General features: G+C 44.7%; 2 protein-coding genes across 8 annotated transcripts in view; one reads left to right on the top strand and one right to left on the bottom strand.

The window, feature by feature from the left end:
* The window catches only part of atm (ATM serine/threonine kinase), a 23,129-nt gene extending 7,345 nt beyond the window's left edge, over positions 1-15,784 (bottom strand). Inside the window, exons 1-46 of one of the 3 annotated variants that reach the window (XM_031860524.1) lie at positions 15,394-15,784; positions 15,124-15,252; positions 14,861-14,979; positions 14,369-14,514; positions 14,115-14,279; positions 13,775-13,940; positions 13,421-13,659; positions 12,779-12,948; positions 12,468-12,646; positions 11,937-12,311; positions 11,613-11,816; positions 11,207-11,308; positions 10,810-11,044; positions 10,587-10,718; positions 10,336-10,461; positions 9,746-9,835; positions 9,461-9,647; positions 9,145-9,338; positions 8,974-9,053; positions 8,693-8,848; positions 8,095-8,170; positions 7,774-7,904; positions 7,522-7,639; positions 7,271-7,441; positions 6,805-6,980; positions 6,411-6,654; positions 5,872-5,987; positions 5,585-5,711; positions 5,275-5,474; positions 5,006-5,183; positions 4,422-4,580; positions 4,118-4,250; positions 3,918-4,013; positions 3,640-3,811; positions 3,387-3,528; positions 3,034-3,210; positions 2,625-2,802; positions 2,410-2,515; positions 2,101-2,259; positions 1,780-1,888; positions 1,386-1,474; positions 1,169-1,271; positions 932-1,080; positions 688-792; positions 467-586; positions 66-300 (exon numbers count right to left, since the gene is read on the bottom strand). In XM_031860524.1, coding sequence (XP_031716384.1) covers positions 66-300; positions 467-586; positions 688-792; positions 932-1,080; positions 1,169-1,271; positions 1,386-1,474; positions 1,780-1,888; positions 2,101-2,259; positions 2,410-2,515; positions 2,625-2,802; positions 3,034-3,210; positions 3,387-3,528; positions 3,640-3,811; positions 3,918-4,013; positions 4,118-4,250; positions 4,422-4,580; positions 5,006-5,183; positions 5,275-5,474; positions 5,585-5,711; positions 5,872-5,987; positions 6,411-6,654; positions 6,805-6,980; positions 7,271-7,441; positions 7,522-7,639; positions 7,774-7,904; positions 8,095-8,170; positions 8,693-8,848; positions 8,974-9,053; positions 9,145-9,338; positions 9,461-9,647; positions 9,746-9,835; positions 10,336-10,461; positions 10,587-10,718; positions 10,810-11,044; positions 11,207-11,308; positions 11,613-11,816; positions 11,937-12,311; positions 12,468-12,646; positions 12,779-12,948; positions 13,421-13,659; positions 13,775-13,940; positions 14,115-14,279; positions 14,369-14,514; positions 14,861-14,979; positions 15,124-15,195 — 6,906 coding nt within the window. In that variant the 5' untranslated portion in view covers positions 15,196-15,252; positions 15,394-15,784. The remainder of the gene's footprint in view (positions 1-65; positions 301-466; positions 587-687; positions 793-931; positions 1,081-1,168; positions 1,272-1,385; positions 1,475-1,779; positions 1,889-2,100; positions 2,260-2,409; positions 2,516-2,624; positions 2,803-3,033; positions 3,211-3,386; positions 3,529-3,639; positions 3,812-3,917; positions 4,014-4,117; positions 4,251-4,421; positions 4,581-5,005; positions 5,184-5,274; positions 5,475-5,584; positions 5,712-5,871; positions 5,988-6,410; positions 6,655-6,804; positions 6,981-7,270; positions 7,442-7,521; positions 7,640-7,773; positions 7,905-8,094; positions 8,171-8,692; positions 8,849-8,973; positions 9,054-9,144; positions 9,339-9,460; positions 9,648-9,745; positions 9,836-10,335; positions 10,462-10,586; positions 10,719-10,809; positions 11,045-11,206; positions 11,309-11,612; positions 11,817-11,936; positions 12,312-12,467; positions 12,647-12,778; positions 12,949-13,420; positions 13,660-13,774; positions 13,941-14,114; positions 14,280-14,368; positions 14,515-14,860; positions 14,980-15,123; positions 15,253-15,393) is intronic. The other 2 variants (XM_031860523.1, XM_031860525.1) reach the window with 2 other exon arrangements.
* Positions 15,198-25,770, top strand: npat (nuclear protein, ataxia-telangiectasia locus). 5 transcript variants are annotated; one of them, XM_031860530.1, is made up of 18 exons: positions 15,198-16,132; positions 16,361-16,479; positions 16,608-16,668; positions 16,764-16,836; positions 16,977-17,017; positions 17,359-17,601; positions 17,826-17,901; positions 18,674-18,712; positions 18,743-18,794; positions 19,187-19,275; positions 19,418-19,499; positions 19,657-19,753; positions 19,868-19,984; positions 20,152-21,561; positions 21,945-22,045; positions 22,247-22,334; positions 22,467-23,827; positions 24,968-25,770. In XM_031860530.1, the coding sequence occupies exons 1-18, from the start codon at positions 16,096-16,098 to the stop codon at positions 25,046-25,048; spliced, it is 4,167 nt and encodes a 1,388-aa protein (XP_031716390.1). In that variant the 5' UTR covers positions 15,198-16,095; the 3' UTR covers positions 25,049-25,770. The 5 variants fall into 5 exon arrangements, with proteins under 5 accessions (XP_031716390.1, XP_031716389.1, XP_031716387.1 ...); XM_031860529.1 differs by having other exon boundaries at positions 19,184-19,275; positions 24,968-25,769; XM_031860527.1 differs by having other exon boundaries at positions 18,674-18,794.

Genomic DNA, 25,770 nt, shown 5'->3' with positions numbered 1-25,770 from the left:
ACACACACACACACACACACACACACACACACACACACACACACACAGAGACACACAGACACTACCTGTGTATTCCCAGCCTTTCGAGCCAGCCGGCAGAGCTCCATGAGGTGGTCAGTGAGCACCGAGCTGAGGTACTGGGTCCTGTCGGAGTCTCCCGCCCTGGATATCAGGGTGTGCTGGGCCACAGTGCGGACGGCCAGAATGGGCTCCACCAAAGCAAAGTCACTGTCAGCGAGCAGCTGGGAGTGCTGTCGCCACTGGCTGCAAACTTCCCTCAGAGTCAAATCTGAGAAGGGCCTGATATTAAAAGTAGAAATATCTCATTAGGAATGTTTCTATGAGACATCTGGACATCTCCATTAGCCCAACCCAAGACGGCAGGGAACAAGACTTCCACACATACATGCTCAAGACTCCTTCCTGTGTGACTACAATGTTACTCATGTTCGACTGCTCACATCACCTAGAAAAGAGCTGTTTAACACTCTCCAGCTCCCTGATGCTCTGCAGGTTCCTGAGAGACGGGTACAGAGAAGACACAGCCTCCAGACTGCCTCTGCACAGCTCCTCCACATCTGCTCCCCTGTGGAAACACACAAGCACATAGATAAGTGGATTACTTTACGAGTGGGGAAAACTGAATTAAGAGTTCAAACTTGAAATGTCGTGAGATGTCTATCATACCTGGCCTGTTTCATAGTTTCATCAAATATGGAGAACTCTTTGTCCCTCAGCGCTTGCAGGGAACAAAACACCGATTCATGGAAGCTGGGTTTGGATTTCTCATTCCTGATACAACAAATTCGGAGGGGGAAAAAAAAATAAAAAGGTATTAAGTGAGTGACTGCCTCTGCTTCTCTGATGGGTTACAATTGTGTTTTGTGTAGCAGGCACCACGCTCTCGGCTGTGTGTGTGTGTTCGCCTCACCTCTCTGGCAGCTCACAGTCCCACTGTGTGTTCCTCCAGGCGGCCTGGAAGCGGAGCTCTCTCAGCTCAGCTCCCCACTCCACCCCTTCGCTCTCCAGACCCCTCATGTAGGTGGCGAGGATGCTGCTCAGACCAAAGTTCTGCAGGCCCTGTTGGTGCAAATGCTACACCTGAAGAGGCTGCGTTACATGCATCAATACCCGTAGTAAGAATCTAAATTTTCCTTCGTTATTTTACCTCCACAATTCCCACTTGACGAGTGACCTCAGGCAGTGTAGTGTGCAGGTCGTATGAAGTCAGGGCCTTCCCCCACATAGCCTCATGCTCATAGGTTCGAATCCTATAAATTAGTGTGACAAAACGACTTTTGTAGTTCTGATAGTGATTCAACACTGCAGGGAACGAGTGATGATGTGAAAGGGATGCAGGTCTCATTAATCTACTTATTGATTACCTCGTCAGTGGACTGGTCAGCGTCTCCCCGCCGCAGCCATACAGACTGTCGGGCTCTCCGATGCTGCGATACACCTCAATCAGCAGCTCCTACAGAAAACGTGAGAGAGAGAGAGTGGAAATAAATCCTCTAAAGCTCAAGACAGAATGACTTTATATTGGATTGCGTACTATTTTACAGCCATTTACACTGTTCTGCCTTACAATGCAAGTTGTGTGCATTTGTCACGGGTTTTGAAGTTGTTGGTCATTAAACTGGACTCATATTGGTTAATAAACAATCTAACTTGAACTGCTTCGAGGGGCATTTTTGAGAAATACATCAGGGAGAAATCTGAATGAGCAAATTGCTTTGTATTGTTGATTTAGAAAACAAACTTGATGAAAAAACTGACCTGGAGGCTGATATTGGTGTCTTCCATACTCTCCTCAGTGAGGCTGGAGATGGTTAAATTCTGGCTGTTCTCTTCAAAATTGATCTTACGTGTTGTTCTGGACTTGGTTCTGCAGATTTGGTAAAAACATGTATAAAATTAAAAGGATAATTGGATAAAACTCTCGAAATGCTCTAGTTTTTCAGATGTTTCAAAACATTGTATATACGTACATATTGTTTATAAGTCGAGAACCAATTTAACGTTTAATGTGTATGAAAAATAAATGTTGAACTGAAATAATATATAAATGTCTTCAACACGTGTTTAGAAGTTGCATACCGTCGGCTTTCCTCCATGTTAGCTTTGATCTTATCCACGTAGATCTCAGTGTACAGCAGAGCCGTGAAATGTGCTGAGCAGGACTGAGCAGCTTTGGCCACCTCCAGGTAGTTCAGCTCCAGCCAGAAGTTTGAGTCACACACCGTGCCACAGGAGTTGCTGGAAGAACGATACAGTGTTTATTTCAAAGACACTGTTTGTCAGTTTACGTGAACCTTCCATGAACAAAGACACAAATCAAAGTAAGAGCAGGTCCAAATACAGTCCCTGAACATCCGACACATATTTGGTTACAATAACAGTGCAGACCTATCAGCTTCCAGTGCTCTCTGTTGGTGTCTCAGATAGTCAATAACAGCAAGCATTGTACGTAGAGAGGTCTTGTCGTACAGGCCCTGACTGGCAGCATCTGACTCTGTAAAGAATAACACATTTTAATCAAAAACAAACACAAAAACATACAAACTCCTGAATGTGAGTGGACCGAGAGACAGGCATATTATTTGTCACACTCTAAAGCTTACCGGAGTCAGAGTTGAGAGGTGTGGCAGAGCGACTGGCAGCCTGAGCGCTTCTGGAACAAAAGCTGAAGAAGTCCCGAATGTGGGAGGAGAGCAACTCCCTCCACACACCATTGCGGTCTTCCAGAAGGATGGAGTGAATGATGAGCGGCAGCAGCCTCTGACAGCAGTCCACCCTCACCTTGAGACGGACCGAGGAAAGAAGGCGCCGTTAGAGCCGGAGCTCCGGATTCAAACTAGAACTGGTTGATGGAAAGTATGAGACAAAATGTGGACCACGAATGCTACAAAATGCTCTAAAACACGAAAGCACAGTCCAAGATGTGGATACTTTCTGCACATGGAACCACATTCAAAAACTGTGTATGTGTAGGCAGGGTACGAGTGGCTCAGCTAACTTCTGTGTGCTCACCAGACACAGCGGTCGGGACAGCAGCAGGGCTTCACTCCCGACTCCTTCGCTGTCGAGCAGGGCGGTGCACAGAGCCTTCAGCCAGGCCTTGTGGCCGCCTGCCTGAGGAATCCAAAACTCCTGATTTACCAGCTTCTCCCTGGCCTCCAAACTCTCCTCAGCACTCACAACTGCCACCTAATTAAGGAAAGCCAGTGGTAAAGATACAGATGTTACATGTGCATACTTGAAAACATATTCATACAAGTGAGGGAGATACATCTGCGTTCAACTGGAGAGCAAAGTGGTAAGAAAGGGTTGATCTTTTTTTATTAATTGGTATACATACACACTGTTAAACTTCCTTAACCCACCTTCTCCTTGGCCTTTCTAAAGGGGTTGAGGTAGGCCAGCATGGGGTCTCTGTTGTCTTTGTGTTGCTCCCAGAAATCGACTCCAGACTGAGTGGCGAGGATGCTCTTCACACACCGAGCGGCCGCCTGCCTCACCTCGATACTGGCAAGACAACCGCAGCACAGAAGACAGTAAATATAAACACAAGCCGCTCCCTACGCCATAGTCATGTACAACAAACGTTTGATTACTGAGATCTAGGCTTCAGCGTACCGCTGTTGAGTGAGTGCGTCGTTCATGCAGTTGAGGACAATGTAAAGACACTGTGACTCCGTGGAAGTGAAGAGGGACACAGCCTTTTCATACAGGGGGTCTCTGCCATGAAGCAGGGCGATGGTGGAGAAATCCACAGGACCCAGTTCTCCCAGACAGCTGCCCGCTGCCTCTGCAGGAACAGATTTGTGTTTGTACTCGTGGAAAATGATTAATGTGTCCAGACAAGGCTGAGAACACAGCATACCGTCGCCGTAGGAGGTTTTTTGATTTCATACCAAGAATGTCGGCTCCTCCCGGGTGGTTGGCTGCGAGCTTACAGAGCTGCAGCAGATTGAGAACCAGCTTCACCAGCACACTGTCAGTGGGTTCAGCTACAGGAAGGACAAAGACGAGTGAGAGAACAAGCTCATTAGACATTTATAACATTATTATGCATGGACCATTTCTCCTCAGCTAACCAGCTTCAGCACCGTACCTTGGCACTCTTTGAGCAGCTCTCTGATCTGTCCCTTGTTGTCATGCAGCTGTCTGGTGAGCTCCTTCAGCCCCTCCAGTCTGGTCAGAGGTAAGGAGTCACATGACGTCACTGACAGGAAGTGGGCTATCTCCTGTGACAGGGAAACATCGAGGATGGTCAGCAATGACATTTTGAATTGTTCGTTTTCATTGATACCCATGAAATTTCCACCCCGCGAGTCACTGAGAAATCAGAGCTACATATGCATAAAAAATGACTGGTGTACATGATACAAATGCATGGATATTAGTTAGGTTATAACCTGTCTCAGTGTGAAGCTCCCAGTGTTATATTTGAGCTTGTGCTGTACAGAGCGCAGCTCTCTGAACTCAGGGAGGTCAGGAAAAGGCTCCAGCCTGCTGATGGCTCCTTTTAACTTCTGTTGATTTTCTATCACGAGAAACTGCAACAGACTGTTCACCTAGAGGGGCCAGAGAGGAGTAACAATGAAAGTTAATGTGGCGCGCAAATGCTAAAAAGGAGACAGATATTTCTCTCAAACAGTGCAAAGTGAAAAACAGTAATACATGTTTTAATGGGAGCTTGGGAAGTGAAGAAAGAGTAGTTAAGTGGGTTTTTTTTGTGGCACTTCTCCGTGGATGTAAAAACTCTCTAAAAGAGTATCATATTTAGAAAAATGTTTATACAAGAACCTAAATGTTCAGATGTGAATGAAGTGGGCGCTTCTGTCCACTGCGTGACATACCTGCATGTGGCAGTTTTGCTTAATGCATGCCTTCTTCAATGCATATGTCTGTTGCATTTTCCTTTAATTACATATAATTTCATTGAATCTGCTAACTTGCAAAACAGGAGACTCCTGTACATCGACTCCCGGTTGCTTACCTGCTGTGAGATGGCGGGCCGGCTTTTCACCTGAGCTGTGAGAGTCCCGACGATGACCTGTAGGTGGCAGTCTAGAGCGTCATCACAGAACTCCAGAGCCGCCTGACACACAGACTTCAACAGGTCGCAGCACAGAGAGAGGCTCCGGTTAGAAACCTCGTCATCGCATTGAACTGGTCTGAGGATGAGAGAAAGACGGGAAGACGACATAGTGAGTGGCTTGTGTCCACACAGCGTGTGTGATACTGTGGATGTTTGTGTGCACCAACCTGCTGTTGAGATGGTGGATGAGTGTGTAGATGATGTCCCTGAGCACGAAGGCCCAGGCTCCCCCGAGGCCGTCCTTCACCTCTCTGAGCAGCAGGTTGACAAACAGGTGGTACATGAGGAGGATGCGATGACGTTCATAGCTGTTGGTCGTCTCCGCTGCTCTTTCACACACCGCCAGCAGAATCCTCTGGATAGAAATCTACAGCACAACGAAGGGACGACAAGCGGGTTACGAGCTACTAAAAACTACTTTAGAGCAAAATAATGTTGGTCAATGAAACCACGTGAGGGATAACTTGCATGTCTTACCGGAGTTTTTGAAAGAATGGCTACCAAAGTCTTGTGGTTTGCGCTGTGGCACTTGCTGAGGTAGTCCAGTGTAGCTCTAATGACATAGGAGCTGAAGTACGGTGGGTTTGGTACAGGGTCCAGCTCCCTGAGGGCCGGTAAACAGATATTTTGTCACATTTTCTTAGATTTAGATTGAGACAAACAACTTTTATTAATGTCTAGGGTGAGTAAATAGAAAAACAAATGAACAAATAAATAAAATAGACTCATATGAGGAAAGTATGGTAAATTTGAACAACCATTACCCTATGAAGCGGTTCAGGTCTCCTCTGTCCCCTTCAGCTCCACTTCCTTCGTACAGAGTCATCAGCAGTTCAACCACTATGTCCGCCAGGTTACTGTGGATCAGGTTGTCAATTTGCTGTGGACACATGCACAAACAATTTGCCATTGAATTACTGGATCTTTACGGCACACACTGCACACTCAGTTGAGCCTTTGATCCGGGTACATCTTCACCGGTGAGCAACTTATTCAGACTGGGGCGACACATTCTGAAAAAGTAACGTGTACGTGAGACAAGTGTGCAAAAATCCCACAACAAATATCATGCCGACACATTATGGAAACCTCACAACAGTCGCTGTCCTTTTGCACTTCAGATGCAGCTTCTACTAACAACTTTAATGTGATTTAGATCAGTGTGCTGCAAGTCCACACCTGGTGCTGAAAATCATATGCATTTGCTTTCCCTCTCTGTCTGTTTTCACTATTTTCAAAAGTGAATTACTGTCACGATGTCATCAAATTATAAAAGCTGCATATGTTCAACAGCCGTGTTTACCTGTTTGCCCAGACAGTTGGCATCTTTGAGCAGGTCGTACACTTTGTGGGCCTTCTCTCTCTGCTGTGCGACCTGTGAATCCTGGCCCGACAAGGCAAAGTATGGCAGGATGTTGACCATGATGTTGGGGAAACAGTCGGCCAGTAACCCTTTCCAGTCCTTCTCAAGATACCTGCCAATAGACTTCACCTGCTCAAAGTCATCCAGGAAGACCAGGTGGGGGATTAACACCTGGTAGGAAGAGCTTCAAGGGGACACAAGACAACAGCTATGTTGGATTTTATTATCGTCTATGACAGTGTTTTACTTAACGTGAGATCATTGCATCCCGGGGAAAACAACATCAAATGGAGTTGTGACTTCAAATGAAAATAACAGAAGTTAAGTCCCTCACTTGTAGAAGTCTTTGACTGTGTCGTGGTCTAGGAGGGTGTAGGGGAAAGATCCAAGAGTGTAGCGATCGTCAGACTGTCTCTGCGCCAGCCACTCAGCGACCAGGTAGTGCAGGTGAGAACTGACAAATGTTTTCACACTCCTGTAGCCCAGCGCTCTGGATACACTGCATATCATCTGTGACAAAAAGAAGGACAGAACCGGTTCCTCTCACTCTGCTCTTTCTGCAGTTTGTTGTTTTATAGGGAAGAAGGGCAGGCTTCTGATTAGTTTTTAGGTCATACTGTGATGCATAAAGATGAGCTCAAGTATCGGATTAGTGGTGCAAAAGTAACATTTACTTGTTAAAGCAATTTGGACGATGCTGTATGACACTACTTTCATTGATTCAGTTTCAAAATTGTATTTTTAAAACTGCATTCAGCATTTTGATCCTTTCACAATGCACAGGGCCCCGACATAGTCACCTTTTTGATGAGCTGTTCCTCTATATTGTTCTCCTTGTAGGACTGGAAGAGGGCAAACAGAGACTGCTTTTCACAGACTGGGCTACAACACAGCACAACAGACAAAGTCTTCAACAGGGTGGCTTTGCGGTTAAACAACTCGTCCTTCTGGTCTTGGGAAGAGCTGCTTCTCTGTGACACAAGAAGCATTAGGAGAGTCAAACAGAGGTGGAAAAAACACACGCGTAATACAGTATTCCTAATGAACTCACCGGGAGCTTCATTCCTTCCTGAGCCTTCAGGTAAACGTTCTCAAAAGCCGCCTGCTGGTGTTTAAGCGGCAGCATGTTCCTCTTATCTGGATGCTCTGGTCTCATCTCCAGAAACAACCTGGAGACGCAGGAGGAACAATGGTGCCAACCAGATCCATGATTTACCATGTTTAGAAGTGACATATATTGTGTGATGTACATCTTTCACTGAAATGTATCTTGAAACATCACCAGCTCCCGGCTAAAGCGTACCTCTCCACTGACATGGCTACCAGCATGCGGACTTGGTGGTGGGCGTCTGCGAGGTGAGAAGGAAGGATGACAGACACCGGGCAATCTTCCTCTCTGATACTTAAGACTGCCCAATTACAACAAGGGTCAGCCTGTCAGAGGGGAGGGACAGAAAATATAGAAAGCAGCTTTAATATTTTGACTCAAAAAACACAATAAAACCAGTCGTCTTCACAGTCAAACAGTCTCTAAAAGTTTATTAAACTAACATATGGAATATATAAATAGAAACGCTGCATTTCATGGTTGTGCAGATACATAACAATAACTGTGAGAGCTCACCTCCAGCAAGGCAACCAGACATCTCACTAACGCAGCTCGGACAGCTGCCATGCATTTCCCCGTTTGACTCAGGAAACTGAAACACATTATAGGGATTGAGTTAGTATCAGAAGGGGTGCGTTCCAATACCCATACTACCATATATTTATTATGCTAGAAAAATATTTATATACATTTCCTAATACATGGTCTGTCAAATGCAGTATCCATGCTCATTGACAGCTTCAAATTTCAGACTATGGACTGCGACGGATATATAAGCAAGAGGGTCAAAGACAGTACACACTTTGTAAGGGCAGCTGCAGTACGTACCAAAAGTAAAAAGAAAAAGTACGCGATTTGGAACGCAGCTCAAGCTGCCGACAGGTTATGAACGAGTGGATCGACATTCACAGAAAACTGAGATTCATGTTTCCAAGTCTAATACTGTAGTTATCCCTTCAAAATGTAATAACAATATAACTTTTAGAAGAGACTTTGTTTTCCTGAGGCTTTGTTTCACTTGATTCTCCTCCTTCAAAGACTGCTGGCTCCTTGCCACAGACAGAGGCTTCCCTTTAAGTCATAATCTCTCATGCGGTAAAAATATGCTGCTAACCAGAATCCAGACACCACTTTCAGCAGAGATCCCTGAACATGTCTCATCTCCTCCGGCATGTGGTGGGTTTTCCCGAGGCTCGTGATGGAGGGTAACAAACCCAGCAGTACAGCAGCACAGATCTCGTGGTCCTGACGGTACGAAGAACACAGGTCCCTGTAAACACAGCAGCAGCACAAACAAAATACATTAACTGAACTTCATTATTTCACTTCATAAAGACAGAAATGGATGCATTCTAAAAGAAAACATTCATTTGTGTGGCAGAAAGATTTCCCTACGCTAGAGGACGGAGCAGGGAATCAAATTCCTCCGGAGAGAGCGAGTCCTCAGCTGGAAGCTTCTTCAACAGGACAAGATACTGGAAAAGAACCAGATATTAATGTTCATCCGCTGAACCACCACCATTGTCACTGCAACCACGACTCTCCACAGCTACATCTGCTACCCACCATGTTGAGGTGCAGCGCTTTGGTAAAGTCCATTTGCTCCACCAGCAGCAGCAGCCTGCGCCGCACCTCCTGTGGTTTGAAAAGCAGACCGTGGACGTGCTGGATGGAGCCGCACTCGCACAGGAGCTCCAGGACTGCGAGGAGAGCCACGTCCTGTTGAGCCAGATGATCGTCTGCTAACAGACTTTTTGCACCTGCCGGAGGACAGAACCGAGATTCTTTTAACAGTCATCCACTTACTTGGTTTTACTGGTGTCTGGTTCCTTCTTTCTTTCTAATCCCACACCGACACAGAGAGCAAGTGATCCCTTCGTACCTGGCCCACAGGAAGCCTCACTGTTGTCTCCCTTCTGTCTGTGACTCCCATCGGTGCTGCTGTGGGACTCGTCGCCCTCATCAAACAGGTCAATGTCGTCCCCTTGTTGAGTTCTGGTCACGTCCAAGTCATCATCCATATGATCGTCTTCGTCCACAACACCGACTCTCTTAGAAACGCTGCTTAACTGAGGAGACGAGGAAGTGAGATTATTTCTTTTTTTTTTTTTATCCTCGAGCAACACACATCTTGAATATGCCACGTACGTAAATATATGTCACTTACCAACAGTTTGCAGATCTCAGCCAGTTCACTGAGGAGACTGGCCGGCAGAATCATCATGAACAGACTGGAGGAGATAAGACAACCATTATCCTGCAGAAGAAAGGACAAAGATTTACTCAAAAACAAAGAGCTCTTGGACAGCATCCTTCATTTTGACCGGTGATTCAGATTTTTATCTGTATGATGTCAGTATTGTGCATCCTGTCATGATGGAGGCTAGCGCTGGGCAATATGGAGAGAATCAAATATACCATATTTTTGACCAAATACCTCGATTTCCATACTGCGACGATATTGCAGGGTTGACTATTGGTGCCTTCAGAAAATATTTACCCAATGGGATTTGTGATAAATAATCATCAGTGATGTGGATATAATGACTAAGTACGTGAAGGCAAATAATAGAACAGCTTGAACAGTCTGGGAAGAAGACTGCAGGAAAATACATCACTTTAATGCAGCCTTTAAAACCAGGAAAAGACAACACTTGCCATATTACAACATCCAAAATCTAAGCATTATCTGGTCCCATATCACGATGTCAATGTCATATTAATATATTGCCCAGCCCTAATGCAGACTTGTGTCACCTTGTTGGTTCTGCTGGCTGACTGTGAGCAGAGCTTCATGACAGATCTCAGTGTGCTCATGGTTCCATCCTCGGTCATCTTCACTCTCACACTAGAAACAAAACCGCTGAAGTCCTGGGCCACGGCCTGGGAACAAAAACACACCAACAACCTTAACCTTCTCTGTTTTGACGTAATGTTTTAATGTTTAAGAGGCTGGGATGATTAATCACCAAGAATGATAAATCTACTGCGATGCATCTGAATGCTACCTTGGCTTTAGTGTAGAGTTGTGAGCGGCAGGCCTCCTCCTCAGTCAGAAACCCAGTGGACACGTAAGCAGCTAGAACTCCAGTCAGCAGACTGAAACAGCGCACCAGGCACTCTGGAGGCGTGGACTGAGACTGTGGTCGGGGGGGGGGGAGAGATAAATACCAGCTGTCACTGTGACGACTATACAGACACATAAACACACAAGCATCAACTCCCACTCACATCGGGAGAGTAGCAGTTGAGTAGGTTGTCAGCCACACAAAGCAGGGATTGCTCCAACTTGTTTCTGAGGAAGGGGGCGGCGGCGAATTGGCCGTCAGTTGAAACCGCTGTCGCTGTATCGCCAGTGTCTCTCCTCGGTGACGGCAGCGTGTTGAAGCTGAACTGCAGGTAAAGCCTCTCGATCTCCTCCAGGTTGTCTTTGGCGTTGGATGTTGTTTGTTCTTGAGAAAAGGCACTTTAAAAAGAACAGTAGTTGAAAAATTTATTATTTCTATTCCAAACGGCAATCGACACATGGATTGTTCAAAAAGGAGGTGTTAGGACGGAGGTTTGTCTTCATCGTTTGTCTGTGATTTTGGTACTCTGTACACTCAGCGTGTCAGACCAGGACCCTCACCTTTCTACTCCCTCAGGACCCAGCAGACGCTTCAGGCCAGCTCTCGTGTCTTTCAAGGTCAGGGAGACCAAGATGTTCGCTATTAGGTTGTAAGGAAAGTCTCTGCACACAAGACCATAATCAAGCATTAATTTAGAGACCTTTATTTTAAAATCAAAGAAAGATAGATCCATCTTAAGCTCCATCATGGAGCTTGTATTTTCTGTTTCTGTAAACGCAGCACAGTGCATCCGCGGGGGAACACCCGTCTGTAACTGGAGCTTCCCACTATTTAAACATGAACGCAGTCTCAAGATATTACGATTCATGTCCTTAAATAAGCGGGTACTGAACCAGGATAAATGTATCTACAGTCAAAGTCCCATAAACCCACAGTTAACATGGAAAAGCACCCACAGAGCCAAACCTGCAAATGATGGGGTGGGGTCTGGAGCTATCCTCCATCTCTTCGCTCTGATCGGTCATCAGCAGCCAGGCTATAAGGGTCTCCTTCAGGTTGGATGTCGCAGAACCCTCTGTGGCCCCCACATAGTCCCTCCCTGAGCTCGAGATGATACTTTTAGGGGTCGGACAGTTCAGCAGGGCCTGGGCCAGACAGAGAGCAGCACCGCTGTGGAAAGAGAGAAACAAGGGGCTACTAAATGCAAACACAAAAACCCACACATCATAACAACACTTTTTCAGTATTAACAAATGTATTGATATATGTCGAGGAATGGCGAAGACTCACTGAGATGGTTTACATGCTGATCCACAGAAGAGCTTCCAGAATTCTGTATTTCTCATATTGATGAGTCCACCGTGGAGAATAGACCTCAGCAGGTCCAGGCTGAGGGTCTCTGTCTGAGGTGAGCTGACCCCTCGCATTGCCAGGGCCCACACCCGACCCCACACCCGGGCCAGCTCCGTCCTGTGGACGCGGGCCCTTTCCGTGTAGCCTGCCTGGCACCGGGCCACCTCCCTCAGGCAACGCAGCACGTACGGCCCCCTCTCTCCTCTCCGCTGCTCTGCCAGGAGCTGGTACAACACCGACAGCAGCGGGACCAGCTCCTGGCCGGGCACCATGGACGGGTACTTAGAGGTGAGCTCTGCAGTGATCTGCAGCCTGAGAGGAGGAAAAGAGGGTTTGAATATCATCACAGGCTACTTTAAGTGTTTTTCTACCACAAAATACATTTTCTTATTTCTAGAAAGTCATTCTCAGAACTTACTTATTTACCTTTAAAACGTTCTTATTTTTATTGTAATAAGATTTTCATACCATGGTATGACATCAAAGTCATTATGCTGAGGCTGCAGATGGTCCCGGAGGACCTCCCAGCCCACTTCAATGCGCCGGCGCTTGCTGGCTGCACCATGGGTGGGACTGCCCACGTGGGTGGCTCTGACGGAGGCCTGGGTCACCTCCACGATATGGGGGTCATTGTCATCCCTGAACAGCTGCATGCAGGAAACACAAGACGAAGGAAATAGTTCTGACAACTCAGCATTTAATATTAGCTATTGTATAAACACTAAGATAAAGAAAATAGTGATTTTCTGTATGCATTCTTGAGACTTGAACTGTGTTACCTGATGACAGATGTCAGCTGTGAGCTCAGTGAGATTGTCTTTGACAGCTATGCGTCGTGTCCCAGTGACGTACTTCCCTCTGCTGCCTATATTGCTAATTTCTCTGATTAAGGCATCATACAGGTTGTACAGCAGACTCCCCCACCGGGTCCAGTCCTCAGCATGAGCACCTAAAATATGAGAGAGCAGACAGCTAGTTAATGGTTGTTAGTTCAAAGTCATACCTGTGGCTTAAGATGTTTAATTACCTTTAAAATCACATATTCACAACAATTATCCAAAGCAAACCCCTGTTCAGCCACTGGTTTTCAATCATTTGACGGTATAAACTTGTATTTTATTGTGTTTTAGTTTATGCAATTTTGAAAGATTGCTTGATATCAGTAATCCATCACCATTCATCTTTAGTCACCTTTATTTTATTTTAAATGTTTGTCACAGTTGCATTATTATCACTCAATAAAGCAGATGTTCTTTTTGAAATCTTTCCTTGATGGCACAGTTTGAACTTTAAAGATTAAGTTCGTCAAATTTCTTGGAACAATCACAATAGTGTTATCAGCCTTATATGGAACTACACACAACCCACAATAACGCCTGTCTACCGCACACTGAAAACCTACGGTGTCACGATTAATCTACCTGTGTCTTCCGTCTTGGCTCCTTTGGGGTGGTGAGCACAAATCTGTAGGTTAAAGAACTCCACGATCTCCTCTTTGAGAGCCGCACTGGGCCTCATATCCGCCCAGACATACAGTATAGAAGGCAGAAGCTCCTCTCCCAGGTGACACACCCTCATGCGACAGTCCATGGCCGCGGATCTCAAGAAGATATTGAGCGCCGAGACGAGGTGCTCCAAAACAGTCAAGTGCTTCTCCTGCCTAGCAGGATCAAAGGATTTTGAAAAGACGACAACAAGTGCTTCTATTTGTTCTAGTGGGTGTACACTATGTAGCAAAATAATACAATTTAATGTTGATTAAAAAAAGTCTTTACCTGGCATTTAGAAGTGCTTTGGAGAAGAAGCTGAACAGAGCGTCGTGGAATCCGTCGGTCTGCATGCAGCAGCCCTGCACCACCGTGTGGATCACTCTGCTCACCAAAACACGGTTGATGGACTTGGACGAAGTATTAAACAGGTCGCAGTATAAGTTGAGAAGATCTAAGATTCACAAATATAAACAAAGGCAAGTTTGTATTACAATATCAGACATCAGTAATAAAAAAGTATAATCTAAAGCAATAATTAAAGATTCGTTATAGTTCATGAAATGTTGCTAAAATTCTCGTATCATTTATATGAAATATATGTAGTTTGAATGGACGTCCCACTGACTGTGCCACTGCTGTTGAGGGATGTCACACCAGTACTTGCGGACAGAGAGGATGTCCTTTACTAAGAGGCTGCTATAATCTTGTCCATAAGCTGAACAGCTGAATGAATTCTGCAGGACATCCATCACATGTTTCAGCATCTCACCGCACTTAAGACGAGGCTCGCCTGCAGAGAGAGAGACACACTTTAACTGCAGTCCCAACAATACGTTCAACTGCTCGGAATTTATTGTGAAAAAAGTCAGTGTTTCTTACGTTTGTTTGCGTAACGAATGAAGTATTTGATCAAGCTGCACATTTCCGCCATCTTCTTCTGCCGCGTGGCCAGAGTAGTCGCAGTGATGTTGGATTTACTTGATTGCATGCTTTCTGTCTCCTTCTGGACATAACGCTGCAAAAATCTGACAAGGGGGAAAAAAAAACAGAATAGAAAGTGCTTATTCAGCAAGACCATTGCATCTGACAGATAACTGAACCTAATAAAACCCAAACTTACATGTATGTCGCACAATATGGAATGAGAAAAGATTACTGGGGAAAAAAATCAGCCATTGTAATTATACAAACATCATATTTAGTATGTTGTTAAGTGCAGTAGGTCAAATTTCCATTTGAATAATGGACACAGGAAGGTTCCCAGAAGTCAACTGGTATTCATTTGTGAGTGATGCAAAGAAACAAAAGTGAAACTAAACAGATCATAGTTAAGTAAGATGTGCAAGTGTACAATAACACATATCAGATTACCTGAAAACAGCATCCCATGTGAGTTGCTTGGAGCCTTTAGCTTTGAGTCCGGAGGTACGATCCAACTCCTGTACAACATCTGGACTTCGAATGAGTCTCCTGAAGCGTTCAGCTTCTTTCTAGAAGCAGGAAGAGAGGATACAACTGTGGAATGTGTAGGATTTATACCGCACATACTGGTTAAACTTGATTACAGTGAGGCTGACAAAAAAGCATGGGACAATATATCTGATTATAATCAGTTCACATGCAGGTGTGATTACCTTCCTCTCTGTGGCCTTGTCATTCTCCAGCCCCCTGCAGCAGACCAGGAGATCATGAAGAGCCAGACTCATGGTGCTTCACAGTGGACGAGGGCGCAGCTTTCATCAATGCAGATAAGGCTTTTCTACCTGCAAGAGCAGGATGTTGACAATAGAGAATATTGATATTTGGTACACATTATACAAAGCACTCCTGTCAAAATATTGACATTAAATGGCAGTTTAACGACCTACCACTTAACCTAAATACAAGAATTCACTTTACATTACCTTAGCTACAGTAGCAACAGCTTTAGCAACACAACATTGCCAGATTAGTTGTTGTTTTGATTCACAAACGTCCATTCAAACACAACTCAGTCCGTCCACTGACCTTTGGTGGCTGTCCTGATTTTAGAGACGGAGCTGTCACACATTTAAGTTCAGATGTTCACTACGGTGCAACGGTTGCTGGTTGAGCTCCTGATAACTTTTTACTTTTCCATCCTGACGCGCGTTAACGGACACACGCACGCACACGCAGACCACGCAGGAAAATTCCCGCCCCGGCATCAGCAGCGAAGAGGTCACGTCACCTCCTGATAGAACCGAGTGTGTGTTTCCGGTTAGTTTAGAGCCGACGGTCAAACGAACTTACTGTTTGGTCGGGTGCAATATTATTAAAGTGTTAGAAAGCATATAGAAGTCATGTCCGATATATTACACGTATAAATGTAAAGAGCAGAGTGTAGTGGAGTTTGACGTTTCGGATTGGACTACAACTACCAGCACTTCCACCGGGACGTTAATCCACAAACTTCCGGGTTACGCTTGAGTTCCCCGCCTTTTGAGTAAGCGACATCATCCCAGGACCTTCACAATAATAACCGCTGACGGTTTGTTTTAAATTCGACTCGGTATAACAGATTTTTTGAGAGATTTTTCTCAACATGTAACTTCCTCTTGACTCCTAATATCAACCAACAGGCAGCCATGTTGCTGCCGTCCGACGTCGCCCGGCTTGTTTTGGGTAAGTCTAATCAAGGTTTTAGTGTTGTCGTTCGAAGCCAAACTAGCTGTACGTTAGCCAAACATAATACTTAATTAACGTTAACTGTAAAAAGGTGGCTCAATGCGTATAGCCGTTACCAACAGTCAACGATAAACCTGCAGTGCATTTTGGGTAATTAACTATCGAAATTTCCCGTTTGAGCTTTGTTATGCTCCTCTTATGATGTTGGTAAACGTCCTTCTTCAGGGTACCTCCAAGAAGAGCGACTGTGCGCGACAACCCAAGCTTTCATCCACGAGTGCCCAAACCTGAAAGAGTACGCCGAACACTCCACAGAAGATGGGACTATTCCTGCTTGTGTTTTTGTAAGTGCGCCTTTTTGTCTCCGATAGGCCCCCTTTTCACAAACTCTTCAGTGTGTATGTCATGATGCTCGTACATTGAACTGCACATCTGTGATTTCTTGTTTGTTTCCCCCCCTCCCCCCTCACAGTCCATCTTTGGGAAAGGCCTGACAACCATCCTAAACGAGTATGTAGCTGCCAAAACAAAAGGTGAGCTTATCTGACATTGTTCCACCTAGAAACATGTAGCATTTGTTATATATTCTTAAAGTGTCGTGCTTATGTTTTGGGTCATTTTTCAATAGAGTCTTGTCATGAGGTCCCTGCAGTGATGACCTCGTTGTGGAAAAAGCTGGACTTTACACTCAACCAGATCAAGTAAGAAGCTTCAAGATTCATCTTCTAAATCACTGCAACTAAGTTTTAACTGACCACCGTCTCAAATCTCAGTGACTTCTATTCAAAGCTGACATTCAACACTGTTATTGGTCCATTATTCTTCTGTATCTTATCCTTAGGTCATTGCAGAATTCCCCGGCTATATCAGCAAATCAAAGAAGTAAGTCTGTTATTAGTTTTTCCATTTTAATATAAGATTTTAATTTGTTGTGACAAAGGGTACATTACTCCTACATTAATGTATACTGCAATGTTACCAATGTTTTTTTTAATCGACACCCACCCAAGTACGTTTGTCTCAGCTATCAAGATTTTTGTATTATGATTTCTACCCATCAAATGTATGTGTGGTATGCAGTTGAAAGTGTAATTGTCTAATGTTGAGGTGTTCTGTTGTCGATTGGTAAAGTTTTTATTTATCTTATATTTGCTGTCTGAGTTGTGTTTTGGCTCAGGGTTTGGTTTTAGGGCCTTTCATTTACTAGTCTCTGTTCATTGCAGTACGTTCACGCATCGGATTGGTCAACATGGCTAGACAACGGGTGTTGACCGTGGCTTCGGCTGCTGGTGAGGTCTGCTCATCGGTCTCTGAGACGAGCTCCATCATCAGCCCTGCAAACATCTCCCACAGCATGCTCGGCCACTCCACTCCCGTGAGCTACACTGCCCCGCACGCCCGACCAGCCACCAGCAGTGGCGCACACCAGCAGATCCATGATGGCAGCCGGTTTCTAAACACGCCCAGTCAGTACCACAAAATAGGCAGTGCTCTCTATATATTTGGGTTTTATTGACAGTGCAGTTGAGGTGACATTTTTAATACTGTAGAGGAGTTGAAACAAACATGTATTCTGATTTTCTTTGAACAAAAGTAGTCTTGTATTTTTGATGATTGCTTGAAAACGTTGATGATTTTCACAAAACAAATTTGCTTGTGTATGATGTGTGACGTAATGTGTCCACCACAGGGGATTCACCAATACAGATAATTGTTTCAGAACATCGGCTAAATCCAGGTCCAATGTCTCCTGGACGGCGGAAATGGTAAGAATGATTATTATTGTTATATTGCAGTTAACGCATTGATGCATTTCATTGACAAAGCTGCTTTCTCGATGCAGAACTACAGTACAGAAGTAGATGTAAATGCTTATTCGGGGACTTGACTAGAATGCATACCGCATTGCATTATGGGATGTTAATGCCGCCGTAGTGTCCAGTCTTTGCATACTGTAATATTAGACTGGAAATAGTATGCAACTCACAGCCTATTGGTTCCATACTAAGGTTTCGGACATATTAAAAATCTCACATTCTGTCTTAGCTACTAAATAACAGGACATTTTGGAAATCACCAAAATGTCTACCGTGAAAAGAACTACTGCAGTTTTGATATTTTAATCAATGTGTCTGTATGACCATGGCTCAAACTCTGTGTGCGAGGTACAGGGCCTCGGTTTAGACCTTATTCACAGCAGACATTTGCACAGCTGACATGTGATTGCAGGGAAAGTAAGGGTGCTGCTTATTACATTTAATGGCATGTCTGTTTCAGTCAGCTGAGCAGAATAGAAGGACTGCGGAACTGCTTCATCTAAATGGAAAGGACTCATCGTTAATGTTATTAGTTACACCTGTGTTTTTCCTGTTAACGGCTTTAATTTGGGGTGTTTCTGTATGAGATAGCGCTTCATAATATTGATATTGTGTTGTCCATGCCTTGTGCATGTTGGCAGCCACCTCCTAACCTCTTTTATTTATATATATATATATATATATATATATAATGTTTTTTTTCTTTTTCTGCTGCCTTCAGGGACAACCCCAGGAAGAGAGGTGGTGCTCAGTGTGGGTCCAGTACCCCCAGTAGAGGTGCCATGACTGTCAGTACCCCCAATGCAGAACCTCAACCTGAAGATGGTGACGGGAACTTTCCTGTAAGTAGATCTATATGTCAGGAGCTACGATGATGTTGTGCTGCAGATTAGGGCTAAATTACCTTTTTAGATTATCACCTCTTTAGGATCCCTGAAATAAATGTGTTTTCGTTTTTGTAGTATGGTGAATGACTGGATGCTCTAGACACCAGTTTGATCTGATTTTGGTTCCCTGGGACATCAACACTTTAATCTATTATTATTTATATTATTAGAGTTAAGTGAGGGGTAAAAAGAACTGTTGTTTCTCAGACCAACAGTAGGTGACCTCAGCCTTACCTCTGTTTCTGGAAGCAATTAAGTGATAGTCAAATGTCATGGAATCAGAATTTTTTAGGTTTTATGTTTCATATATTTTTTGACCTCACAACACGTGCTAATTTCCACAGCAGCTTGTGATACAAAATGCACGTGACAAGATATTGGGGGACCGATCGTTACAAGAGAAGCTTGCTGAAAACATCAACAAAATCCTCGCCAAGTAAGTTTTCAGTTGTCATTTCCTCACTGCGTTTGTATTAAGTTGTTGTGATAGCTGATTTATGACTTTGTCGATGGCAATCAAAGTTGTGACATGTCTGCAAGGATGTTATTACATGGCTGCACCAATTTCTCCTCATCAGTGAGCCAACGCCCCAAACATCTAAGGCCCATTCGAGTACAGTGGAGGCAGACCAGTCTATTGATGAAATCCTGGGATTACAGGTGCTGAAAAACTATAAATACTGATATCATATTCATATCTATCTATCTATCTATCTATCTATCTATCTATCTATCTATCTATCTATCTATCAATCAATCAGTGCTTATTTCACTGTGTGCCCTTACATTATTTCCTGACATTTGTCCTCTGAAACAGGGGGAAATCCACATGAGTGACGATGCCATTCATGACATTTTGGAGCAAACGGAGTCCGACCCAGCTTTTCACGCCCTCTTTGAGCTCTTCGACTACAGTAACCCACTTTGCTTTCATTTTGTTTGCTGTGCAGAGCACTTCTGAATCACTTCTTTTTAAATTGTGCTATAAAGCACCATAGAAAACCAAGTTTTATGATGTATATTTACAGATAAAACACGATTCCCTGATGGCGAACCGGGGGATGGAGATATTGGCAGTATTCCAGAAGAGGGCGACCCCGCTGGACCTTCATCTACAGTCGGACCCCTTCCGAGTGATGATCCAGGTATTCTTACAATGTCACCTTTTGATTATTGTCTGCCTCACATAGGCCAAGGCAAGTTCCTTGAATTCAAAGTTTGGAAGGAGAATAAGGTCTATTGAAGACCAAGCTGCATTAAATACACACATGGGGACAGACACTAATACTCAAATATTTATTTAATTTTTCAGTCACTGCACACCGAGATGCTAAGGCTTCGGATACAACGCCAATGGCCGTAAAGATGAGAGCTGGACAAGAGCATAGGACCAGGAAGTCTACTGCTCCCACCTTGTTGAAGAAAGTAGCTCTTGGCCCCAGCGGCAGAGTGTCTAGAATAGAAAACAGTTCAGCCAGGTTGTTAGTGAGTCACGGGGAGCATCGAGGTGTCTCATCCGCTGCAGTGGACTCAAACAGAAAAGAAAAGGCCTCACTCTTCAATAACTTTGTTTTTGTAACACCGATGGATATTGATGAACCGTTGAACACCCCTCCCCCTCTTTCAGACTGTATGCTCATTCAGGAGCCTGCCACGAAGGACGGCCCGTGCATCATAACTTCCCCCAGTGAATCAACCGTTCTTCCCTCCGCTGTGTTTAATGTGCCGGAAGTGACATCGTATGTCGTTCAAGGACCGGAGCATAAACAAGCGCCAGGATCTAAAGCGCAACTTGCTCCAGCCCCCTCTGCTTTTTTGTTTCCTTTGCAAGTGGAACTAAACAACACTCCGATGCTGACGGCCGACCTACCTCATATGTCTCTTTCAGGCAGTGGGATAGACACTCAACCCGGGGCTTCTCTCTCAGTAACACCTGAATCTGCCTCTTGCACATCTCCTCCTAGCAGTGCCGCGGTCACAACTGTGCCTGCCTCGCCCTCATCGGCACCCACATCTGCTTCTACTTCTGCAACGCTAACGGCTACGCCCGCCTCATCCTTACCCGTCTCACCCGCATCATCCTCCTCCTCTTGTGCCCCAGTTGGTGCAGCACTCGATCCTCCATCTGCCAACCACACCACTCCAAGCAAGGCTGCAGCGGATTCCAGTAATATCGTTTCTTTGGAGATCATTATTAGTGACAACCAGGAGGAGGATTTTTCCAGCAACGCGGCCTTGAATCAGGCAATGTCTAGCATTTCTGGAGACAAGATACCCACCATCTACCTTTCCTCTCCAGCTAAGTCCTCCGTAAGCCCCGGCACACCAAAGGCCACCTTGGATGAGGCGGCACAGGCAGTTAGTGGCTTACAAACCTCTGAGGCGCACGCCAGTCCTCTCAGCTGTAAGACTGGAGCTGTAGTCGCATCCCCGTTGACGGGGACGTTGCAGGCCCAGCAAAACTTCATAATTCAGCTACCCCTGAACACGGCTAATCCTGCCCTCCAAGGAGCCACTGCCAGCTATTTCCTTGTGACTGAGCCCCCTACTGCAGATGCTCAAACCAGACACGTGTTACTGTCTGCTGGAGTCTCAACGGTGCAGCCTTTGCCCACCAACCAGTACGGGGTGACCGCACCATCTCGCTCTCGAGGCTCTTCCACCGGTAAGAGACAACAGACTACAGTAGTGGGTCATCTCGATAGACAGAAAGTATTCTCTAGTAAGTATCACTAGCTGGCTTTGGTTTTTGTAGTTTTTTTATATTTAGTTTGTAATTGTCTTAACTTACTGTGAAAGGGACACTCTTCCCCTTAAGGTACTTTGGGCATGGCAAACATTAGACAATATCTCTTTGGCCCCATTTTTATAGAATGTGATCATGTGTATTGATAATGAGTTATGTTCCTATGAAGCAATACATAATGCACAATTTGGTATGCTCGTCCACATTGACACACAGGCTGCAGTGCAAAAGACCTGAAAATATAAAACATGTTGAGTACCTTGACAGAAAATTCAGGAAACTCTAAAGAGCAAAGTTCATTGAGATTAGTTTTTTTGCCATAATTCATTTTTTATTTTATTTTATTTTCTTTTGTGCAGGGCCAACACTCATCTTACCATCACCTGTTAAGCCCATGTTGCTTCCTGTTTCTGTTGTGGGGCCAAATACTCTGGGGAAGGTCCAGATGCTGTCCAATCAGGTAACAGAACTTTATCTGCACTTCTTCAGTTGGTAGTCAAAAAGTATTTCCTTTCTTAACATGTTTACCTAAATAATATGATTCCTGATCATTCAGATGGTCATCTACCATTCTGCTGCAATTGTATTGTGTATGGTAAAATGAACATTAATGCATCACTTTTAGGAATAAGAAAACTTATCAACATTGTTGTATTTACAGCTTGTTGCCATACCAAACCCAGCACCGGTACAGCAGCCAGAAACTGTCACGCCAAAGTCTCCCACAATCAAACGGTCTACACCTGCTGGTGAGTTGCAAGTTGAATTGGAGCGGTGCCAGCTCACGCTATAAAATGTTTTGCTTCATGTTACCAAAGGATGTCCTCTGTGTTTCTCAGCTTAATGTTTTAATGTCACTACCTTCTTTCTCTGAATTCCAGGCCCTGAGCAACACCTGGTCGGTAACTTGGTTCAACCTGTGTTTGCTGAAAACACGGGCCAGCAGGAGACAGCAACGGGTCCTCGTCATAGGAGAATTCTATGTTTTGACTCTTCTGCAGAAGTTCAAGCACAAACTGCTAAAACAAGAAGAAGCACCAAAACTACATCGACACCACGATCTGCCCAGCAGACTGACAAAGATGATAAACAGTCGGGGACTCGAACTAAACCTTCTATCTTGAGTGGCAACAAGCCCCGGAGGAGAATAGAGACCGTCAGATGCTCAACAGATACCCAGACCGGAGGAAGCTTCATGAAGGAGGCCGAGAAGGCCACTCCTCCACAACAGCACAAGAAACATCCTCTTAAAAAGAACTATCGCAAACAAGATCATGGCACCCATAACGAAGAGTCTCAAAGGGCAAGTACCAGCAGGGTTGATGCCCCTCAGCCCGAGACTTTGAAAAAGTCAGAATCGGGAAGGAGATCAAAATCTATAGACGGTATACACAATCATGATAAGGATGGTGATGCAGCACAAGCGAAGGATTCTCATACTTCTAAGTCCTTGTCCTCTGATTCTGCTCTGAAATCAGGAACTGTAAAGGAGAAAGAGGAGAGCAGCAGGAAAGAACCTGCAGAAAAGGCTGCTGGCAAATCACGAGAGGGGCGCACAGAAAAGAGGACGCCTACTCAGGAGATGCCAAATGTGACGGCTAACAAGGAAAATGAGATGAAAGGCAGCTTGCAAGAGCAGCAGCAGTCAACGCCTTCATCCTCAGCATTAAGAGACTTCAGCCCTCCGGTTGTCACCCAGCCTGCATCGAATCCTCAGTCCAAGGCTACAAAAGCCCCCTCAAAGACCAGCTCTCTGGCCAAACAGGCAGCTGAGATGCTGCAGGACATCCAGGGGCTCAACTCTCCTTCCTCCCCAGTCAAGAGGCCCGGAGCAGGCGGCTCAGACCACAGTCTTCCCTGTACCCCGGGGACTGGTCGCAGCCAGGAGGAGTCTGCTGACCGCGCCCGGACTCCTTCCCGACAGAGGAAAGGTAAAGACGGAGAGGGGACTCCCAAGCACCTGATTCCTCCCAACACCCCGGACATCCCCACCTGCAGCCCAGCCAGCGAGGCCGGCAGTGAAAACAGCATCAACATGGCCGCCCACACGCTCATGATTCTCTCGCGTGCCGCCATCGCCAGGACGGGCACTCCACTGAAGGACAGCTTGCGTCAGGAGGAAGTGGGAGAGAAATCGCCCACGAGCTCAAAGAACTCTAAGAAACGCAAACAGCGTTCTCCCACGGCCAGCCCACGTGCAAAGAAGGAGTCAAAACAATCTCCCAGCCAAAAGACAGACCGGGTGAGGACCATACAAGGATTTGTCATGTTTAGAATGTGTTTGGGTGTTAAAACTACTTTATGTTATAGACAAGTTCTGCTTCAACAGTGGTCTGTTTTTAGATGTAGGGCTGCAGACAACGACTTTTTTCACAGTGTATTATTTTTCCGTTTTAATCGTTTGGTCCATAAATTGTCAAGAAAAAGAAAAAAATGTTACAATTTAGAAAAGCCCAAGGTGATGTCTTCAAATCGCCTATTTAATCAAAACTCTAAAGGTTTTCTATCAAATATGGAAAGCTGCAAGTTCTCACATTTGAAAAAAGCTTCAATAAGGGAATCTTTGATATTTTGGATTTAAAAATGACATTAAATCATTGAAACAATGTATCAATTATCAATATAGTTGCAGATACATTTTCTGTCGATTAATTGACACATTGTTTCAGCTCTACTTGAAAGCCTTGCTGTTGTAGCTATAATTTTTAACATACTGTACTCACCCCTCCCACAACCCTGAGAGACAACCAATACACTCTGGTTTGCTCTCTTAAGCAATTCTAATGATTATATGTTAAAACGGTATACTGATGAAAGTTAAGTTTAGTCTTTAACTTAGGACTGAGCCTGACAAGCTGAGAATGAGAGATGTCCTAAAATGACGTGCCGGTTTGGTGCATTGGACTCTCTTTGCCTGTAGGTGTGAATGTGTCGCCATGTGTTCGTCCTCTAATAGACTGGCAGTCTGCACACGGTGCCCTCTGTGGCCCTGAACAAGATAAGCAGTTTACAGAGTGGATGGATGGATCCACTCCATGTGGATCCATTCCACTGTCTCACACTCCACTGTCATCCATGGATGGATGACAGTGCGGCCTTTACTCTAGTGCCACCATCAGGCTAATCTTTACTATTATTTATTGTTTGCCCCGTTCATTAAGAACTAAGAGGATCCGAGCTGTCTCTGTTCTGCATCCATGCAACACTGTGTGTGTAATGAGCCACAAGATGTTCTCTTGCTGAAGAACTGCCTTTTGCTGTCTGTACTTTCCTTTTATATTGTAATGAAGTGTTTATGCATAACCCCATCAATACCATTAAAAGAGGGGATGTTGATGCACATCACTGTTGTATAATTCTGACTTTTTGTTTCAATCTGCAGGAAAGGAAGAAACTTGTAGACTTATTCCCCCATGACCTGGATGTGGATAAGTTCCTGTCCTCACTACACTATGATGAGTGAAACCGGACCCTCCAACAGGAAAGGACCTCCGTATCGCTACCTGCTTAAGTTACTATCCAGGAATAGAACAAGCCATCTGCTAAATCAGTGCCTATGGTTCCTATTAGGGACCTTGCCTGAGACCGTATAAGCTGCAATGTCTCCTTCAGCCAATGACGGGCTTTGATTTGGTTGATCAGCTTCCATTTTGGATGATCTGCATAATGCCTAGTTTCATGCAGCCGTGGAACTTTGTTGTATTTCTCCCCCCCCCCCCCATGCTCACTTCTGTTTAATTTTTCATTGTTGTGTACAAACATCAGTTGTTTTGGGGCCCTTTGACATATTGGGTGCATGTTGATAAAATGATGACTCAAAGCATTTTCTTGGTCAATATTTGACCCTAGTTTGATAAATCCAGCTTCCACTGGCTGATAATCTTGTGTACCAATGTGTTTTGATAATTGGGATACTGAAGACTCTCATTGGTTTTAGTTTGTCATGTTCAGTGAAGTCTGGTTAATTGAAAAATACAAAAATGTGAAATTATATTTTGTCTCACACACGTATACATACATGGAATAATGACACACAAAAGTGCTGCAATTGTTCAAAATTGCGTACTCTGCTTCATTCAATGTAATAAAACAAACTCTTTGTGTATTTTTCCTCAGTGTACACAGAGATGTGTTTGGCTTGAATGTCATGTCATGAAGCTCAATAAATTAAGTTTTGCTCTCTCT

This window comes from Anarrhichthys ocellatus, unplaced genomic scaffold, assembly GCF_004355925.1.
Source record: "Anarrhichthys ocellatus isolate YVR2014 unplaced genomic scaffold, GSC_Weel_1.0 scaffold24, whole genome shotgun sequence".
Taxonomy (NCBI): domain Eukaryota; kingdom Metazoa; phylum Chordata; class Actinopteri; order Perciformes; family Anarhichadidae; genus Anarrhichthys; species Anarrhichthys ocellatus.
The sequence above is the reverse complement of the archived record's forward strand: the minus strand, read 5'-3'. Positions and strand labels throughout refer to the sequence as shown.

What these genes read in the sequence shown, in the direction of transcription:
- npat (XM_031860526.1), top strand. Translation starts at nt 16,096, where the DNA reads ATGTTGCTGCCGTCCGACGTCGCCCGGCTTGTTTTGG. An exon ending in CCTTCCGAGTGATGATCCAG is followed by an intron (nt 19,985 to 20,151) that starts GTATTCTTACAA and finishes TTAATTTTTCAG; the next exon opens with TCACTGCACACCGAGATGCT. An exon ending in TCCAGATGCTGTCCAATCAG is followed by an intron (nt 22,046 to 22,246) that starts GTAACAGAACTT and finishes TTGTATTTACAG; the next exon opens with CTTGTTGCCATACCAAACCC.